This window comes from Balaenoptera acutorostrata, chromosome 1 (genome assembly GCF_949987535.1).
Source record: "Balaenoptera acutorostrata chromosome 1, mBalAcu1.1, whole genome shotgun sequence".
Taxonomy (NCBI): Eukaryota; Metazoa; Chordata; class Mammalia; order Artiodactyla; family Balaenopteridae; genus Balaenoptera; species Balaenoptera acutorostrata.
This window is the reverse complement of record NC_080064.1, coordinates 117,747,585-117,768,644: the sequence shown is the minus strand read 5'-3', so window position 1 is coordinate 117,768,644 and position 21,060 is coordinate 117,747,585. Positions and strand designations below refer to the sequence as shown.

General features: G+C 48.0%; 2 protein-coding genes across 2 annotated transcripts in view; one reads left to right on the top strand and one right to left on the bottom strand.

Annotated features, from left to right (window-relative positions):
• KCNJ10 (potassium inwardly rectifying channel subfamily J member 10) overlaps window positions 1–16,830 on the top strand; it is a 29,021-nt gene extending 12,191 nt beyond the window's left edge. Inside the window, exon 2 of the mRNA XM_007171784.3 lies at window positions 14,986–16,830. Within this exon, the coding sequence (XP_007171846.1) occupies window positions 14,986–16,125 (1,140 nt within the window). The 3' untranslated portion in view covers window positions 16,126–16,830. The remainder of the gene's footprint in view (window positions 1–14,985) is intronic.
• LOC130709192 (mth938 domain-containing protein-like) lies at window positions 285–11,346 on the bottom strand. The gene is given in 4 exon segments (XM_057556234.1): window positions 285–405; window positions 407–616; window positions 846–980; window positions 11,342–11,346. Coding segments are annotated over 4 exon segments (471 nt in total).
• Window positions 16,831–21,060: the final 4,230 nt, after the last annotated feature.

Here is a 21,060-nt window from a genome sequence, read left to right as displayed (position 1 = left end):
AGAGAAGGGAGCTTCAGTCGGGAGGTAGGTCAGCCTCCCTCTCTTCTCTCAGCTGGGGAGCCCCACTGGTTCCAGGACCCTAAGGAACCGGTCCCATCAGGTTGGCCTCTCTCTGGTTTCTCAGATTCTGGTGGCAGATCTGGTGACAGCTCAGTGGCTCCCTGGCCTCCACCCCAAAAACCTTATCTTCTGGGGCCTGGCCATCCTGGGCTCTTTAAAAAATTTAAAAAAAATTTTTTTTTTTTTTTTACCATTTCTTAGTGATTTATTCTCTTAAGGCTCCATCAGCAGGTGGAATGGAAGACCCCTCCCACCCTGATGCCTTGGGTAACCAAAGCATTATCCTCCTTCAGTGCCTGCTCTGTCTGGAGGACCCGCACATCAATGCCTTATTTCCTGAGGTACAGTTGATGAGGGTACCTTCGAGGCCTCACTCATCCCCTGGCCAATAACAAGGGTCTGCACGCCTTTCTCGACAACTTCCTGCACATCTGCAGGCTGTACACCAGGAGAACACTCAGTTCCTGTTTCTCTCCGGTCCCAAGCCTGACTTCCCCCTGGCCACACTTTGCAGTCCTTACAGATTTTAGTAGAGCCTGGTACTTTCATTTGCCCCCTATGAGAGGGAAACAATTTCAGGGGCAGAAGGAACTTAACTGAACTCCAATGCCCTCTCTTTCAGAGTTGCGATCCCAAACGTCTCCATGCTTTACCCCTCATCCTGGGCTTTGAGCAGCCTGCCAGCTGGCTGGAGCCACCAAGGGGAAGCAGGAGGGCAAGGGGCCGAAGGGCATGATGTAGGAACTGAGTTCTATGTGGCATCCCTCACTAAACACCTTTCCTACCTCTTGGCAGGTTGAATGGGTTTTGGAGGGAGCTTCACCTTGGGAATTATAGGGAGGTAGGATGAAGGAGGTGGGCTGGAAGCCTCCTCCAGTGCCAGGGCTGTAGGAAGTCCTACCGCATGAATCACTGTTACCCTGGAGAAAGGACAAATAAGGCAGGAGGTAGCTGGAGCAGCATCAAGCCCACATGGGTGTGGAGAGGCAACATGAGTGAAGGTCCGTGGGACTTGGAGACAGAGGGTCCGGCTTTGCCATTAAATCAACATCAGCAAGTTACTTTACCTCTCTGAGCCTTAGTTTCCCTAATTTGGTAGATAGTTTTCTTTCATCTGCAAAGTAGGCTAATAATAATATCTTATATTTGCATACAGGCCTTACAGATTTCACATACTTTATCTCCTGTAATCCCAACCAAACAATGGAAGGTTTTATTGCCTCCTTAGGTGAGGAAACTGAGCCCTAGAGAGATGAAGAGATTGACTGAAGTTCCCATAGCAAGTAGATGGCACAGATCTGGATGGCAAATAGTGGGAAAGAAGAATAGATAGGGACCTTTGGCTATGACCCAGACCTGCCAGGATAACAAATAGGTTTCATTTGTAAGGCTAACTGCATTGGATTGAAAATGGCTCTCTGTATCACCATGCTGAGAAAGATTCTGAGGTTCAGTGAGGAAAAAAGTACTGTGATGAATTAGTGATATCTGTTAAGGGCAGGAGGTGGGGTAAATGACGGCCCAGACGCGGTGTCGTTGGCATCCCTAGCCTGGAATCAGACCAGGGATTTCATATCTAAGAAGTCCTTCCTCTATACTAATCAATTAGGTTAAATTCAAAGGCACCAGCTTGAAAAGAGAACTAAGGTGTAGTCTCTGCCTTCAAAGAGCTCACCATCTCTCAAGGACAAAGGAGTGCTGTATTGATGATGTGGCAAAATGTCCCAGGAACGTAGAGAGAGTAATGAGGGCATTTTAGGCAGAGAGACCTGCTTGGTAAAAGCATAGGGCCGTGCAAGTGGGGTGCAGACTGCATTTGAAGAGCCAATGGCAATTCTATATGGCTAGAAGATGGGGTCCATAGGGAAAAGTACCAAAAGGAGAGGCTGTGGAAATCAAGGTGGCATCAGATGGTGAAGGGTCCTGAATGCTATGTCTAGAAGTTTGGGTTTTACTACAGAAGCTGTGGAACTCCTTGAAGGATTGAAAGCCAGAGCGATGGGATGTAATTGTGTTGTTGAAAGGCACTGTGGCAGCTGAGGGGGTGGAGGTGAGGGAGGCGAGGCTTGGGGTGGGAAGACAGGAGATCATTGCAGCACTTCAGGTGAAAGAGGGCAGCCTCAAAGGAGTTGGAGAGAAGCCCACAAAGGCAGAATTTATAAGAGCTAGTGACCCACTGGATGAGGGGCAAGAGAGAAACCGAGGGCGACTCTAAAGTTTCCAACCTGGGCACTGAATGAATGGTGAGGCTGGGAACAAGAGGGGAAGCACAGGAGAGACTCCCTTCTGAGTAGAGAGGACATCAGTCTGAACACGTTAAAACTAGACTCTCCAGTTAGAGGGAGCCTTTAAGTGTTGGTTGTACAGGGCAGAGGTGAGGGGAATCTGTGGGAGCGGTTGAAACAGACGAGGAAGGGAGAGCAGAGTGGTTAGAGATGCCAAGGGGGATCCCTGAGAAACACCAACAATTCAGGGCCCGCGAGAGACCACAGCAAGAGAGATGGGCCAAACATAAAGAGACAGGGAGGAGAGAGCCTGGAGGACCACGTCAGAGAGTGATGATGAGACTCTGCACCCTGTTAGTGCTGGCCCCACCGAGTGCTCTTGGTACATCTGTGCACTTATCTAATTCTCCCAACACCCTGGTGAGGTAGATATCATTAGGCCCCTTTTTTTGCAGGTAAAGGAAAAGGAAACTCAAAGAGTTTAAGTGATTTGCCCCAAATCCCAAAGCCTAGAAGTGGCAGGGCCACTAAAGAGCTAATCGAGGTCTCCAGAATCAGGGGATCCCCACCACATCTCAATAAGAACCAAAGGAGAGAGTGTCCAGAACGGACAGGCTGGCCATCAGTCTCACATGACGCAGAGAGACTGCTGGGGTCGAGGACTGAGAAAACGCCCTTGGATTTGATGATTGGAAGGTTAGCTGTGACCTTGGAGAGAGATTCTTGCGGCTCTAACTGCCACCAGCTGGCTGTGCGGATCAAGCGGAATTGCTTCTAATGTGCTTCATATGATGCAGAGCCTGGTAGTTTGAGGAGGCTGATGCTGTTATTTTTATTGTTACTAAATATTGGTAAATTGGACCACTTGATATTGCTGACATGGGACCCATTCTTTAAAACTGGTGATTTCATATGGGTCAACCTAACAGTAAAAGGGGGTGGGCTGGGGTCGGTGGGCAGGAGAAGGCAGGGGAAGGCAAGCCGCCAGGGCAAGGGCAGTCCCGTGGGGCTGGGGAGCCCTGCCCCCTGGTGATGGGGAGGTAATCTTCAGCACCAGGCTGAGGATCGGTGAGGCTTGAAGTTTGCAGGAGTCCCTCTCATCTCCTCCGCTCCCCTCCAGCCATCTGTAGTCTTGCCAGCACCCTCTCCACTAAGTCCAGCTGGGCATGGGGGTGAACTCTCCCTAGGGGGCTCTGTCTGGAAGAATACTTCTAACCTCTCAACTAGGGTGATCCTCTCGACCAGTATCTTTGGGGATCAGTTGCCCCTATGGAGAATCCAGGAGCCTAGGCCAGGTGGTGACTGATTAAATAGTCAGAGCAGGCTGACACACGAACAAGAGGTCTTCAACAGACCCCTTGGTCATCGCCAGCCCAGCCCCTCTGAAATCTCCCCCAGTATCCTTGGGAACCCTTTCAGTGTCGCAGGCCTTACTGATAACAGTAGAATAACAATGACAACGGAAGTTATTTGTACTAATGCCATTGCTTCCAGCTGTGTCTTAGCATCTGGACTGATTTTTCTGGCTCTTCGGTCAAGGTTAGGAGGGATGGGTTAGTATCTCTGAGGTGTTCCTCTGAGGTGAGGACCCAGGTGGGGCCAGGCCTGCAGGCTCTTGGGATGGCTGGAGCTGGGGCTGAGCAGGCAGTGGTGCATCCTTTGTCCTCAGCTGAACTCTGCACGGTGCCAAGCTTCTCAGACGGGACCAGGATGTGCAGCCCTGCAGCCCCACACAATGGGTAGGAGCAGGCGCTGTGGCCGTGGTGACTCAGAGGGGAGCGTGCTGGGCGGGGGGGGGGTGGTGGCTGGAGGGTGAGGAGGCAGGTGCATCAAAGAGGCAGTCCCCATGGGCTGCGTGTGCCAGGAAGTCATCCTCCCTCTCCAGCTGGGGAAAGGGGGGTCCCTGAGGTACCCCCACTCTGGGCAGTTCTCTGCAGGAACACTGTTCCCTTCTCGCAGGGGACAGAAGGCACTGCCTGGGGATTGGGGCGGAAGAAGGGGCAGTGGTCCCAATCAGCCCACACTGACAGGGCGGGTGGTGTCTGGACAGAGGCGAACATCTGACATGGCCCCATCTCTGTGTTCTTCCCTCTCTTGACCGGAAAACACACAGGGGGGTCAGAAGGGCCAAATGGAGGTCACAGGCTCCCAGGAAACGCTTTGAAGGCTTTTATCCTTTCTTTTGATCAGTCTATGAGAACTTTCCAAACGTTGACACAAGGGAAGAAAAGCCTATTCTTCCTTGGGCCAGGGCCTTGTGTCAGGCCAAGGCTAGAGGATGGGAGGGAAGGGGAAGGAGACTGGAGGGTGAGAGGCAGAGGCAGTAGTGACTCAGCTAGCAAGGCAGGCCCCCGACACACACACGGCCCTTTTTGTCCCCACCTCAAGATTTGTGTGCATCTGGCTCTGTTTCTATTTGTTTATTTTCTTTGGGGCAGGACAGAAGGGAGATTAATGAACAAAGACATTAAGTTTAAAAAGAACCCCAAACCTGACTCCATTCTTCTCCCAACCTTGAGGGCTTACATAATCCCGCAGTGCTTTTCTTCCAGGCCTTCCTTGACACCCGTCTCCTTTCTCCTCTCTTCCCCCCTCTCTCTCATTAAGAACACTTGGAAGCCCAGAAATGCTTCTTTTCAGTCCCCAGTGCAGCTGATCTCCTCCTGGAGGCCTCCAAGGCCGCTCTTCATGTTGGAGTTGGTATCCAAAACAGAGATAGTATGGTTGGTGAGAGGAGGCTGAGTAACAGTCTCCTTTCTCCACCAAGGCCAGTGGGAGGGCTGAGACGCATCTGCATTGGGAGGGACACGGGCTGGACGTGGACTTTTAAAGCAGGAAATGACCTTGATAACCCTCAAGCACAGAGCCTCCCAAACTGACCCAGAAACACGTTGTGAAGGGCAGAGGGAATTTTACCCCAGAAGATACAGGGATGGGCCTTAAGCTCCCACACACTGGACATCCTTGAAATCTGTTTTGTCTTTTAAATTATGTAAATTTTTCATTCTACGCCATCATGCATCGTTTGTTTAATATTAAAATAAGATTTTCCCTCAAAACCTTTGAGTAAAACTGATAGCTCAGGAAAATACATTAAGTTTAATCCCCTGGTTCCGAGCACCTCCTGGCACGCTAGTTTGAGAAGTGTGGAGCTAATCCAATGCCCTTTTCCCACAATTAAAGATATAATGGCTGAAGAGGTTTAGACACTTACCCAAGGTCACTTTTAGTCAGAGGCAGAGTTGAGGCTGGCACCTAAGTCTCTTGCTTCCCAGTCGAGCCCACTTTCCACCAGGTAATGCTGCCTCTTAGTTCCTGATACCCTCATTCTATCTCCAGGATGCTAGGCTTGGACACGTGACTAGCTCAGCTGTCTAAGATGAGTGTGGGCTTAGAGACCAGCCCAGCCTCAGGCCCGGAGGTTGATCGTGCTCACAACCCCTCTGTGTGCAGGGCTCTCTCAAAACGTAGCACTTGAGCATGGTGGGCAGTTACTGGGACAGAGAATGAACTGGTACTACCACTTTCTACTTCTATCTATACCCCGCAGTGACTGGTTCAGGTATTCCTGGACCTTCAAACCTAAAATAATTGGATTAGTTCATAGCTATAGTGGGAACTCCTCCTGTCTTCCTAGAAACTGCCTCCTTTTCTGATCCTGTTTCCAAACCCCTAAATCAAGAAGCTCTTTTCTGGAGGGAAGAAGCAGGGAGAATAGAAGGTTGTAGGGCTTAGAATGCCTCTACTAATGTGGGCACCTAGGCTTCGGGTTATGGGTGGAGATACAGTGTGATGCAGAATTTGAAGGTCAGAGCTGTGATTTGATGGATAGCATAGTATTCTTCCATATCAACATCTTCCAAAATCAGATTTCTAGGAGGCTGAAGAAACTCTTAGGGGAAGAAGGGACGATCCAGACAGATGTGCAGGGAGTGAAAAGACAAAGAGGACAGTGAAAAGGAGGATAGAATCAGGGAGACACATTTTGGTAACAGCCAGCATGAAATACGAGCAGGGCAGTGCAGATGATAGAAAACATGAGAAGAGAGTTGGGAGCAGAGCCCAAGAGAAGGAAATGGGGAGGAGAAAGACCTGCCATGCAAACCTAGAAGAGGAGCACTGGGATGGAACAATCATAAAAAAAGAGTATCACCGCCAGCCATCAGATGCACCCTGGGTGTCATTGCTGGTGAATTCTTCACACCTGGCTGGTTCCTGCTAGACCCCTATCATGCTCTAGGTGTCCATCTTCTCTGCTTGTTGAGAGTGGAATTTGCTCATCAAAGGCAAATTCAGTATATAGTGTTAACCTGAAGCTATAGTGGAAAGGACTTTGTAATGCAGCCAGAACTAGGTACTAATCTCAGCTCTGCTACTTATATGTTGCATTGCCTGGGCTCTCTGAACCCCAGTTTCATAAGTAACTGTGAAGATAAAAACTCTTTTCCCTAGAGTTGTTGCAAAGATGAAATGCGAAGTGCTGGTCTAAACTAGGCATTCAGTAAATGATAGTTGCTCTCCTTCTGTCTTCTTCCATTTCCCTGAACCAAACATCAGGAAGAAGTACTCCATGGTCAAAAGAGAAAACTCACCCAGTGGCTCTGTGAAAGGGTGTGCGGCTAGAGCACCATGAAGAGGAGGCCAAGTCCCTGCATCTGATCCCTGTGGGAGGCACGGGGCTCCACACCCACGCCGTGTGGCTCTCACCCTTCATTCTAGTGGCCACAAGGCAGGAGGGTGTTGTGGGATCAGAGCCCATCATTGTTTTCCCAATTTGTCCTGTTAAGTCTTTCATGTGCTCCCAACACTTCAACCAAAATGATTGGCCCCTATCCCCTGCTGGCCCTGAATCTACTCAATGCTATACCTTTTGCTTGTACTGCTTCCTTCCCTGGAGGTGCCTTCTCTTTGACACCCCCAAACTCCAGTCTCCAAGGGTCCAAATCTTGCCTATCCTTCAGGCCCAGTCCCAATGCCACCTTCCTCTATAAAATCTCCCCTGGGCTTCCCTGGTGGCGCAGTGGTTGAGAATCTGCCTGCCAATGCAGGGCACACGGGTTCGAGCCCTGGTTTGGGAAGATCCCACATGCCGCAGAGCAACTAGGCCCGTGAGCCACAACTACTGAGCCTGCGCGTCTGGAGCCTGTGCTCCGCAACGAGAGAGGCCGCGATAGTGAGAGGCCCGCGCACCGCGATGAAGAGTAGCCCCCACTTCCGCAACTAGAGAAAGCCCTCGCACAGAAACGAAGACCCAACACTGCCATAAATAAATAAATAAATAAAATTTTAAAATCTCCCCTGAGTGAGACAGTCAGGTATGGAGGAAAAAACTCAACTCCTGGTTGTTACTTACTCATAACAACCTGGTAATAAATGGGGATAATAAATGGGGATAATAACATTCCTACAGGGTTGTTTGAGGAATTATATGAGCCAACATTAAAATATCCCCAACAACTTAGCCCAGTGCCTAGCACCTAACAGGTTCTCAATCAATACATGTTCGTTACCTCCTCAGCCCCACCCCCTTGAGCTAGATGTCACCTTTCCCTTTGCAAAGTCCCTCAGCACTTCATGGATCCCTATTCCATGGCACTTATCACTTCTTGCCTGTTATGTGGTCGTCTCCCTTAATAGATTGTAAGGTCCTCAAGGCCAGAATCCACACCTAATTCACCTCCATAATTCAAGTGTCTTGTTTGGAACCTGGCACCCTGTAAATGTTTATTGTATAAATGCATGAAAACACAACTGAGACTGCATGGGTCTTCCTGTGTGGTGGGCAGCATCAATACAGATGAGGACATTTGGTTTGTTTGCATATCTATTAGTGTCTATAATTAGTTATGGGGGTTTCCGTGGATACAAGGAAAAAGAGAAAACATCATAAGAAAAATCAAGAGAAGACACAAACAAGAAGGGGGGAGTGAGAAGGCCCCAAAGAGAGAGAGGCCCTGGGCCAGAGTGAAGTTCCATCTGTTGTACCCAGGCCAAGAGCTTCCACACATCCTTAGTCCTCCTGGAGGATGGAGTCCGTTCCCAGTGCTCTTAGATTGGCCCCTACACCTGGAGTGATTTGGGGGCCCCCTTCTGCTCGTTTATTCACTCATAAACTACTTCTTGAGCACCTACTATGTGTCATACATTGTGTTAATCATATATCAGACTAATCAAAACATATTATGGCTGAATCCTTATTTTAATAAGCTTCTTTGTAGTAGAAGACACATGCTATACCAAGTAGATGCGCTGTAAGAGATATAGATGGAGATATATATAATACATATATTCAGAAAAGAGAGGCCTTACTTAAGGCTGTGGGGATCAGAGAAGGCTTCATGGAAGAGGAGTCATTTGAACTGGGCTCTGAAAGATATCATGGCTATGTAGAGACAAGGAGAAAGGGAGGTTAGGAAAAGAGACGAGCATGAACAATCACGTGAAGGCAGGAAAGCATGGGTGTATACGACAGGGAGCAGGGGACAGTTGGTTTGTCTGAAGTTCGCCATAGGAGAGATGAGGCAGGAAATAAGGCTGGAATGAGGTGTAGAAGCAGACCATGCAACTCTGCCAGACTGAGTTCGGCTTCTCTTTGATAGCTAGTGGACACATTATCTGTCAAACCTAAACCCAAAGGTAGAAGGGATTGATTTGGGGAAGGATCTGAGATAGTTACAGTATAATGACAAGTGGAGTTTGGAGGCAGGGAGGTTTGGGAGGCCGAAGATCTCGATTTACCAAGTCACATCATCTCTCGGAGCTTCAGTTTCTTCATTCATAAAATAAGGATTGTAACCTTAATACCTTATAGGAATTCCATGAGAATAAAATGTGAAAGTGCTTTGTGAAGTGGTGGATACATGTGCACTGATTTGTGATCAGAGGTGTAACTGAGGAAGAGTGATCCAGTAGCAGTGTAGGAAGGATTTGGGGAGAGAAAGAATAGAGACAGGAGATGTGTAGGAGGCTGATGATTCAGGCAAAAGGTGTGAAGAACCTAAAGTAAGGCAATGAAATGAAGGGGAAGAGACACAAATAACAAATCCACAGCTCGTGGCATCCGATGAATATTGAGATGAGGAAGGAGGGGAGTTTGAGATAATCCCTAGATTTTCAAAGGATGATGGGACCGTGAACTATTTAGGAAACCAAAGAGAGGCAGAGGTAGAGAAGAAAGGATTCATTCACACGTGGAGGTGGATGCATTTAGGATTCGTGCCCCAAAGCTTCTTCATTCAGGTTGCTCTTGCCACAGAGAGAACAGATAAAGCTCTTTGGTCAGGGCTGCTTCCCTGCCCACCACCCCTCCCTACCCCAGCCTGACAGGTTTCAGGGGAAGGTGCACGGCTCTAACCTGACCCCCTCCACCACTGCCCCGCGGAGGGGCTGAAGCATCCTTTCTGGCCACTCAGTTTGACAGAGTCCGCCCCTATGCCCACAGCTATTCCCAGACAAGGCTTGTTTTCCTCCTTCATCTTCCAGCAAAGGGGACAGCGAACCCAGAGGGAGCTGGGAGCAGTGCCTTGGGGCTTGCTCTCTCCCACCTTTAGAAAAAAGAATTTGCAAACATCTGCACATGAGCAGAGCCCGTGAGGCAGACCAAGGCTGCAGCTCTGACTCAGGCCTCTGTCTCTCTAAATCAGGCTTCCAGTCATCTCTTTACTCAGACGTTCTTAACAAACTGCACTTGGTACTGGGGAAACAGGTGACGTTCACAGTCTGTGGCCTTAAATTGGGAACTCACAGATGGCAAACAATGGTAAACAAACCATTGCAAAGCATGATGATGTTTGAAAATAGGAATGTGTACAAACCATGCTTAGAAAACCCATGCTGGGGGCGGGGAGGTAGAGAAGATGAGCTATTTCTTCGAGGGTCAGGGAGGCTTCCAAAGGGGCAACTAACACTTGAGTGAGTTTGGAAAGATAAGCTGGAGGTCATCAGGTGGGCACGGAGTGGGTCCAGTGCAAAAGCGGGTCCAAAGGTAGAAGGGATGAACAGCGAGGTGCTTTGTGGAGCTGGAGTCTAGGATACGTGTGGAAGAGTGGCAAGACCAAAGCCAAGAAGGAGGCAGAGACCAAATCATGAAGGGCGTTGAATGCCATGCTCAGAGCAGTGGGGAGCCAGGGATCAGTTTTAGTCACAAGAGGAGTGTCTGTACCGCAGAGCAGTCCTGTACTCAAGAAGGGCTTTGATAAATCCATTCATTCTGGAGAACAAATGACTCACGAGCTCTCAGGTAAAGAAAGAAAGCTCTAGGTCAATCTGCAGGCAGGAAGCAGAAGGAGGGAGAGGTATTTGCTGAGGCAACGTGCTGGACGTCACTGTAGGTGTGACTGGCCTTTGTTTTAGGGACTCATTAGTTTAATTTTTAGAGGAGAAAGAAGGTGATTGTGTCTGTTTCTGTCTCTTTTGACCACTCAGAGGCTGCTTTTGTTTTCAGAATTCTTCAGCTACTGTCCCTGGTATCTGGCTGGGACTGTTTTGGGGGAAACAGCACCCTCTAGAGGAGAGAGTATGTGTGTTTCAGGTGGGGCAGCAACAAACCATTTCCAGAACTCTGGCCTGCTCCCTTCCCAGGGGCCCAGGGGGTGGAGTGTGGCTGATTGTTTATCTGCTGCTGACTCTCACTACCGGGGAGAACAAAGCTGCCTGGCTGTGGGAGGTGGCACAGCAGCTGGGAGCAGCAGAGAATAGCTGGAGGAGGCAGATACAAAGGCTGGCAACAGCAGGCACACAGCTGGAGGGGGCAATCACAATGAAGATGTCTAGCCAGAGGCCAAAATCTCCAGTGCCCCCAATCTGTAGCCTTAATGCTGGGCTCTGGAAGCTCCGGGCTCTGTCTTCTCTGTCTCAGCTGTGATCCTCTATACAGGGGACCACAGAGGCACCTCCTGAAAACATGAGACTGTGAGAATGAACCTGGGATACACAGAAGCAGTCGCTACAATTTAAAAGTTCTGGATCAGAAGCCAGAAGACCTGGGTTCTGGTTCCAAAACTACTTGGAGCAAATCTCTCTGAACCTTAGTTTCTAATGATGCCTTTCCTACTTACCTCATGGTGTGGGGGTCAAATTACATGTTTCATAAACTGTAAAATGATATATAATCATAGACTATTATCTTGGGAATGATAAGCAAGACTTTCCTTGGGCCCCAAGAGCTTCCATTTCCCCAGATATACAGAGTCTCTCCTCGGCACAAACAAAGCTAGGGCTTTGATGTGGGATCTCTGGATGTCATGGTAGAAGGGCGGGTGGTGGGGGGTAGAGATGGGGAGGAGGCAGGCATCTTGATCCTCTATGAATGTAGTTGGAAACTTAAAGACAATCTTTAACCTTCCCACCCAAAGCTTTAATCTCCTCTCTAGAATCTCTGCAAAGCACTCCTCCAACTTGTCCTTGAACACCTCTGGGGGCAGGGTACTCTCTACCTTTTGAGATGCTCTTTCTACATTTGTTACAATGTTCTTCATATCAGTCTGGAATCTTTTTCTCGGTGGTTTGAACTCACTGGTCCTGGTTGTTCCTCTTGCAGCTCAAAGAACAAATCCAAACCTTTGTTCACATGGCAGCCCTTCAAACCAAATATTCTCACATAGCCTTCATAACCCTCAGATGGTCTCTCCTCCCAAGTAAACTTCCCCGTTTCCTTCAAACACGTCTCATATGATTTGGTTCTGAATCCTCTCATGTCCTGATTGTTCCTTGAGACTCAATACTGCAGATGTGGGATCAACAGGGCAGAATCAACTGAATCCTTATTTTATTCTAGATACTTTAATTCAACTAAAGCAGCTTAAGATTGCATTGCTTTTTTTGGCAACCAAAACACGTAGATAACTCACACTGGATTACTTTCTGCTAAAATGCCTAATTTCATTTTCGTGGTTCTGCTTATGAGATCACGTCTTTACAACGCAGAACTTGCTCAGGTAATTTTTGGACCCAAATGTAATCCAACATTTATCCTTTTTACTCGATTTGGCCCACTCCTCTGGCTCCTTTTGGATCCTAATTCTGTCTCAGACCTTCCATTTGCAGTCCGTCCCAGCTATGTGTCATCTGCATAACTGATGGCCATGTGTTCTATATTTTTGAATAATATTAGTGTTAAGAACATCGACTAGGTCAAGGCCAAAGATAATGCTCTGTGGTACATCGCTAGAAAACTGATTCCAGGCTATCATGATCCACTCACCAGTAACACTGATTTTTTATTTTTAAGTCACCTAATTAGAGAAGCATTCTGTTCATTTTTCTCTGTCGTATCCCCAAGGACATAACTTGAGATCTTGTCAAAATCTTGCTTAGATGCACTTTCTCTGTTGCATTTCTCGGATCTGCCAATTTAGTAACCTTGTCATAGAAGGAAATTAAGTTAGCATGATGTGATGCTACTTGTTCTTAGTAACCCCATGCTGGGTCCTACTGATAACTACCTTTCCCCCACTCTGCCCAAGAATTCACTATCTTAATGTTCCATTCTAGAATCTTGCCTGTGGTTGATACCTTATCTGTTTGTAGTTTGTGAAATGTACTTCATTTTTCTTTTTGAAATTTAAAATTATGCTCACTTATCCACAACTTTCCAGCAACTTTCCAGAATCTGTTTTAGATTCCCGTTCCTTAAAATCTCCTATAGAGGTTTCACATCTTTTCGCGAGTTTGAACGTCAAATGAGAAGGCACGCTAACATGTAAACTTTGAATGGTACATAGATGCAAGCTTTGTGGTGGTTGTTTCTTTTATTAATATTACTACTATTGAGTACTGAATGGGGCTTTACTTGGGCTCTAAATAAGAATTCTTCAAACTTCAGAATTACAAAGCCTCCCTCTTGCTCCAAAGTAGCCAAGGATATTGGGAAGTGGATGGCATCCAGTTCTGGCCAAGGAGTCTCATGTGTATGGAAGTTCCAAGTGGGTGGTGTAAAATGGGCTCCAGGTTGTCTCTGAATATTCTGGGATTCTTGTCTGTTGGTGATTTCCAATTTAGTGTCCGCTTGGGTGGATATATAAATGGACCCAAATAATTTAGAGTTTCCCAGGGGTAAGGCCATGGGCATATAGGATAAGGGGCAGTGTGAAGGAGAATGATAAAATGCAGTGGTATAGACTTCTCGGACTGGAGAACATGATGAGCCACTCTGTGTTCTCCAAGAAGAACTAAATTCCCCAGAGGTCACCTGCTCCTTCCCAGAAGGTCTGGCCATCAGATCCAGAGTCCAAGGGCTCAAGTGATTGCAATTCTTTCTCTGATGGAAAAGTACAAGTTATTCCTTGGGCAGGGGTGCCAGGCACTTTGTATTAAGTGAGTTGTCTCCTATTTCAGAGCCTCGTCCCACTTTCTACTATCAGAATAAATAGCAATCCTGAATTTGAACTTGTGCAGAAATAGCCACAAACTAATATACACTCTTAACTCTTCTGCTTCACTCAGTCAAGACAATTTTGCCACCTACAACCTGGCATTTCTCCCAGTCCTTGGGAAAATGTTCCTGTGCTGCCAGGAGGCTTCAGTTTGATGTTTTTCCTCCACCATCGCTTGTTTATTTATTTATTTAATAAATTTATTTATTTATTTATTTATTTTTGGCTGTGTTGGGTCTTCGTTGCTGCACGCGGGCTTTTTCTAGTTGCGGAGAGCAGGACTACTCTTCACTGCGGTGCGCGGGCTTCTCATTGCAGTGGCTTCTCGTTGCGGAGCACAGGCACTAGGCGCGCGGGCTTCAGTAGTTGTGGCACGTGGGCTCAGTAGTTGTGGCTCGCGGGCTCCAGAGCGCAGGCTCAGTAGTTGTGGTGCATGGGCTTAGTTGCTCCGCGGAATGTGGGATCTTCCCGGACCAGGGCTCGAACCCGTGTCCCCTGCATTGGCAGATTCTTAACCACTGTGCCACCAGGGAAGCCCCCACCATCACTTGTTTATTTTTGCTCAGTTTTGTCTGTGCTCTTCCCAACAAGACTTCAGACCCTAACCCAGACCTAATTTCCCCAGAAGATGCAAATAGATGATGACAATAATAATGATAATAACAATGATAATAATAATAGCGAAATGGGCTGGGTGCTTAGAGAACATCTTAAGGGGTAGAAGAATGGGTAGTTTCTGCTATCTTCTGAGCCAGGCGAATATCTTTGTATCACCAGTGAGTACGGACGTGGAGGTAGGGGAGAGAATGGAGAAATTAAGGGCATGTGTGTGTTAAGGGGGACTGGCTTGGAAGGAGTTCAACAGGATAGTCTTTCTTGCTGCTGCCATTCTTGAGGGTGGGGAGGGATCCTATTTCAGAATTAGAGATCTTCACAGAACTGGTTTTGTGGTGAAGGGAGACCAGTAGAGCCCTCTTTAGTCTCACTCCCACCTTCAAGGAACTGTGAACTTATTACTCTTTCTTCTCTGCCTCTCCTAAGAATTACAAATGTCAGACTGTACTGCAATTGTTTGCTTACTGAATATGAATCTTTCTCACTATGCTATGAGTTCTTGGCGAGCAAGGATGCTGTCAGATTCATCTTTGACCTTCCAGCATCTTGCACTACAGTGCCTGGCATATAGCAAGTGCTCAGTAAACATTTGCTAATAAGAGGACAAATCAGTGGCACTAAAATGAATGTTTCTTCTTCCTTCCCATTGGGTGGTGGCTGGGAGTTGCTGGATTTTTGCAATACCGCTCATTATGCTGTCTTGCTCTCTGCAGATGACGTCGGTTGCCAAGGTGTATTACAGCCAAACCACTCAGACAGAAAGCCGGCCCCTAATGGGCCCAGGGATACGACGGAGGAGAGTCCTGACAAAAGATGGCCGCAGCAATGTGAGAATGGAGCACATTGCTGACAAGCGCTTCCTCTACCTCAAGGACCTGTGGACAACCTTCATTGACATGCAGTGGCGCTACAAGCTTCTGCTCTTCTCTGCAACCTTTGCAGGCACCTGGTTCCTCTTTGGTGTGGTGTGGTACCTGGTAGCTGTGGCCCATGGGGACCTGCTGGAGCTGGGACCCTCAGCCAACCATACCCCCTGTGTGGTACAGGTGCACACGCTCACCGGGGCCTTCCTCTTCTCCCTTGAGTCCCAGACCACCATTGGCTATGGCTTCCGCTACATAAGTGAGGAGTGCCCACTGGCCATCGTGCTTCTTATTGCCCAGCTGGTGCTCACCACCATCCTGGAAATCTTCATCACGGGTACCTTCCTGGCAAAGATTGCCCGGCCCAAGAAGCGGGCGGAGACCATCCGTTTCAGCCAGCATGCGGTTGTAGCTGCACACAATGGAAAGCCCTGTCTTATGATCCGAGTCGCCAACATGCGTAAGAGCCTCCTCATTGGCTGCCAGGTGACAGGCAAACTGCTTCAGACCCACCAGACAAAGGAGGGCGAGAACATCCGGCTCAACCAGGTCAATGTGACTTTCCAAGTGGACACGGCTTCTGACAGCCCCTTCCTCATCCTACCCCTTACCTTCTACCATGTGGTGGATGAGACCAGTCCCTTGAAAGACCTCCCCCTCCGCAGTGGTGAGGGTGACTTCGAGCTGGTGCTGATCCTAAGTGGGACAGTGGAATCCACCAGTGCCACCTGCCAGGTGCGCACTTCCTACCTGCCGGAGGAGATCCTTTGGGGCTACGAGTTCACACCCGCCATCTCGCTGTCAGCCAGTGGCAAATACATAGCAGACTTTAGCCTTTTTGACCAAGTTGTGAAAGTAGCCTCTCCGAGTGGCCTCCGTGACACCACTGTACGCTACAGAGACCCTGAAAAGCTCAAGTTGGAGGAGTCACTAAGAGAGCAGGATGAGAAGGAAGGCAGTGCCATTAGTGTGCGCATCAGCAACGTCTGATGGCTTCGTTCCCCACCTGCCCATCCCTCTGGTCTCTTTTCCTCTTTTGGCACCCTGGGTGAGGGATATTACCCAGGTTTACTGGAGAGCCCCAGAAGCACCCTTCTCCACTCCCTCTTCTTTAACCCAGAGGCCTGTGGGTAGTCTAGGCCAACTGGACTTCCTCCCGTTGTTCCCTTCACCTCACCGCACTTCCACCCCAAGATGCACACCTGCCTTAAGCCAGGATGGGGGAAGGAGAGGGAAGATTAGGCTGAAGTGGCTTAGAAGGCCTCAGCCATGCCTGGAGACTCACATTAGGAGGACCATGCAGTTGGATGGACAGGCTCCCCCCACCCACCCACCTCTCACCAGCACCACCAGAAAGTTTGGTGCTTTGAGGCTGGAGCCCCCTCCCCATCTTTCCACCTAGCAAGCTCCCTAAGGCAAGACTCTCTGGGATGGTCCCTTTGGGGTTTGTGCCCTCAGAGATATAGGAATCCAGAATCATTTTATTCTGAAGTCTCTACCAAAACCTGTTGAAAGAAGCCAGGGTTTTTCATGGTGTAGTTAATTTCTGTTGGCAACTCCTGACTATAACCTAGGACCTTGGTCCCCATTGTTCTCCTCTTTCTAGTTTCTCAAGTGCACACTTTCTTAGGATACCCAGTTCCCACATAGATGCCTCTGCTCCCAGAGAACTGGAGTTGACCCGGGAGATATAAAGCATACAGGCACAACCACCACACCTGCTCCTGACCTGAATACTGAACTCTTCATTGTGGGGTGACTAATGCAAAGCAATTGTCTAAAACCTTGAACCTATCCTCCAGGCAGCCCTGGGGGCATCTGTTTCCTTGTGTCCCATGAAAGTAATGACCTTCCCGAATATGTTCCCCTGGAAAAAGTCCAACGCCCAGGCCCCATAGAAAGGTCTGGAAATGGTGTTCCAGATTACACTGTCCCTGGCTTCTCTGATTCTTTCCTGCCCAGCCCACTCTCACCTAAACCCAACTTTGGAAAATGCAAGGGCCTTCCTCTCTTACCACTAAAAGCAGACTCACAGGGCACAGAGTCCCCAGGCAAGTTAAACCAACCAAATGGGATGAGTACATTCTCCGATTTCCAGACTGCTGTATAGAGCTCCTGGGAATTGGCAATGGTTTGTTAAGGTTTGGGCAGAGGCAGAACTCTGTGGCTGGCAGATACTATTCACCCTGTTACCCCTCCCAGTGCCCTTCGGAAAAGTGCCAGCTATTTTGTTAGGCAGTGCTGGGAGGGAAGGAAATTATACCTCCTGATCAAATAACCATGGTCTCCCTCAGCCATTCCTGAGACAGTATAAAATGAGTATCAGTCTCATCTCTCCTCTCTTCTGCTATGAAGCCAGTTTCAGGCAAGTTAAAAGGCATACTTTACGAGATCAGACTCAGGCCACTCCTTGTTCCCTGAAGGGGACTGTGGTATGGGGTCAGAAAGGGTGTATGGGCACCAGAACTTTCTCTAAAGCTCCAAATCCCACGAGTGCTTCCTGTTCTCATTTAGGTACCAAGGGACACTCTCCCCCACCCCAAATGGTTTGGCACAGAGTCCCTGTATGAAGCAAGTGGCCATTTATTTAAGGTGGACCAGCCAGTTGTTATAAGCTACGCATTTATACAGAATGAGCACATGCATCTGTGTGCAGAGCCTCACAGAGAAACCCACAAAATTCGGAGGCTGGACCCATGGTCACCATTTACTACAACTGCACAAGATCCTCTTATATTGATCTCTCCTTGAACTCAACTAACTATGTCTTGAAGATGAAGACCCTTCATTCTCCACTTACTGTAAACCCCACCATTACTCCCTAGCTCTCAAGAAAACAAGAACCGGAACAACTTGAAAATCTGAGACAGAGAACAGAAGGCAAAGAGCCAGCTTCTGGGCTCTCAACTTTATTCAAATGTTAGACTCACTTGATTTCTTTCAACGTGTGTGTGTGTGTGTGTGTGTGTGTGTGTGTGTGTGTGTGTTTACGCGTGTGTGTGTATCTTCTTATCCATTAGCAAGTTATCCTCCATCAAGTTTCTTCTGCACAGAGCTGCTTCCCTCCTGAGGGAAACACTCTTCCCATTCCCCTGCTGTCTATTCCAAGCCTCCAGAATCCTCAGATTCTTGGATAACAAAATGAGAAGAGAACATTTTCTGACTTAACCTTTTTGATTCTCCTGCACGATTCCACACTTTCCTCTAAATTGCACTTTAAATCATACTCTCCTCTTAATACAACCTGGCTTATTCTCCCATAAGCCCCATCAGAGAGCAATGCCCCTCTCCCTCAACCCTAAGTGATTCTTTAGACTACAGCCCCCCTCTCCTCTGAGCTGAAATCATCTTTCAGGCTATCAGGCAAGCTTTAGAAGCAGCCAGGTCTGATGAGAAATGGGATCCCTGACCACACCAACCATGGACTTGGAATGTCAGGAGAGTACCGGGCACAGACCTTCAGGGAGGAGATTTCAGAGGATGGGCAACACAACTGATGAGGCAGGATACTCAGGGTATGAAGATGAGGAAGGGTGGTGCTCTGGGATCTGGTGAAGTCAATGAAACCCTTGAGTGTTACTTGGGCTAGCAGGGAAGAGGTAGGTGGAGGCTCAGGGAATTAAGCTATGATATATAAATGAAAGGTTTATCTAAGAAAGAGAAACAGATAATATATATATATGTAGAGAGATGTATATGTATATAGGACCAAATATACTTACTGTACAGAAAGAAAGTATTCAGAGAGCTTAGCATGGGGGCAGATATCTTGCTCTGGTTTGGGGGTAGGACTCCCCAGATTCCCAGACTTACAGCCAGTGATCTTGGTTTCAACATGGAAGTGAGATACCTGACTAAGGCTTTCAGGTTTGATGACGGGAAAGGGAGGGGTGGAAGCTGCTCTTCAGAAATAAAGAGGCGTCCAGTGAGGCTTCTGACAAACCCTGTGCTGCTGACAGGACCAGGAAGAGGGGAGATAAGAGGAACATGAGGAGGGGAGACACTCCATCTGTGGAAATCTAGGAGAATCTACTACTTATGCTGTGTGTTCCCATCCCCAGCAGTGTCCTGTGACTGTAGCACTTAAAAAAAAAAAATCCTGTTTCCCTCTCTTAAGGTACACTGTATTTCCCCTTCCTCCACAGCAGTGGGGCAACTGCAGCTCCAGCCCCGGGAGGTGATGGCTATTCAACTAAGAAGCTGAACGCTTCAGTGTGCAGGAGGCACTAAAGGGAAGCCTCAACTCTAGAATCTAAATGCCAGGACTAAAGAGCTGTTGGGCCCAAGATACTCCCAAGGCAGAGGACCAGATTTCTGTATGGTTGCAAGCAGCCCAAAGAGAATGCCCTCTATGCTAGAAGAGTCCCAATCCTGGCATCTGAGCATGGGGGAGGGCGTGGTGCTTTAGCTTTGTACCTCTGTATGAAAATGAGGAGTGGGGGTACCAGCTGCCCTAGGGGATGGGAGAGGCTTCTGAAATCCCTGCTCTGTGCTTCACCTCATTACCTGCCCAACCTCCTACCCCAACCTGTCAGCTAATAAGACCATCCAGGGATTTCTCTCTGAGGCCTGAGAAGAGAAAGGAAGCCAGTTATACTATTGCTACAAGCCAGGGACACCGCCCCCTCCCAAGGCTGCTACCCTGGTCCTTTACCCTTGCTAGTTAACCTAGCTTATTTGTAAAATAACACACTACCTTTGCTGTAAAGTTAGCCTGGGCTCCGGCTCAGTAATGGCCAACTCTACTGAAGCAGAAACATCTAGGGATGTTTTTTCCATTCATTGCATTAAAGACTAAACCAGGTCAAATGTACCTAGGAAAAAAGACATGTGAGTTTTTTTGGTTTATTTTATTCTTGTCTGTTCAGAACAAGTTACTAAATAAAATGGCTGAATCTCTGTTCTTCACTCTAGCTTCTTTTAGAGATCAAAACTAATCCTAGGGACTTCCCTGGTAGCGCAGTGGTTGAGAATCCGTCTGCCAATGCGGGGGACACGGGTTCGATCCCTGGTCTAGGAAGATCCCACATGCCAAGGAGCAGTTAAGTCCGTGAGCCACAACTACTGAAGCCCGCACGCCTAGAGCCCGCGCTCCGCAACAAGAGAAGCCACCGCAATGAGAAGCCCGCGCACCGCTATGAACAGTAGCCCCCGCTTGCCGCAAGTAGAGAAGGCCCTCGCGCAGCAATGAAGATCCAACACAGCCAAAGAAAAATAAATAAATAAATAAATAAAAATTAAAAACAAAACAAAACTAATTATGTTACTAAGGCCTGAACTCACTGACCTACCTTTGGGAAAGGAGGGTGGAATTGAGCTGTGCTGGAACAGCTTCTGACCACACAGCCAGGCCTTTCCCCTTTGGTGCTATCATCCATTCCCCCAACTCCTTTCCCACACCTCCCCTCATTAACTTCAGGGTCCTGTAGCAAATACCTGTTAAACTCAGTTTTTAAAGGATTACAAAAAAAGTTAAGACCTAGACATCTGAAAATTGGCTCAGGTTAATCCAGGAAAGTCAAGTTGCTTTGGAACCCAGGCACTGTCCCTTTCAGCCAGTGATCATGCACCCAACTTCCCTGCCACACTATGGTGCAGGTCATTCCCTATATATCCTCAAGGCTCTATATGCCTATTCATCGAATCACTGGGCATTTCCTGCCCCAGTTCTCAAAGAAGTGGGTTTCTCCTCTATTCTTATCTATCAATAGCCTGAAAAAGGCCTGGCTCTCAATATCCAGCCCTGAATTGAAGTAACAGACCCCTATGGTCACTGACTCTTGTTCCCCAGAAACGGAAGGACAGAGGGAGAAAATTGGGTCTCTTACTATCGTCAGTAAATACTTATCTACACCATTTGGGAAACACTGTTTTTTAGGGATGAGTCATAAGACATGAGAGATATATATGATATATGAAATATAC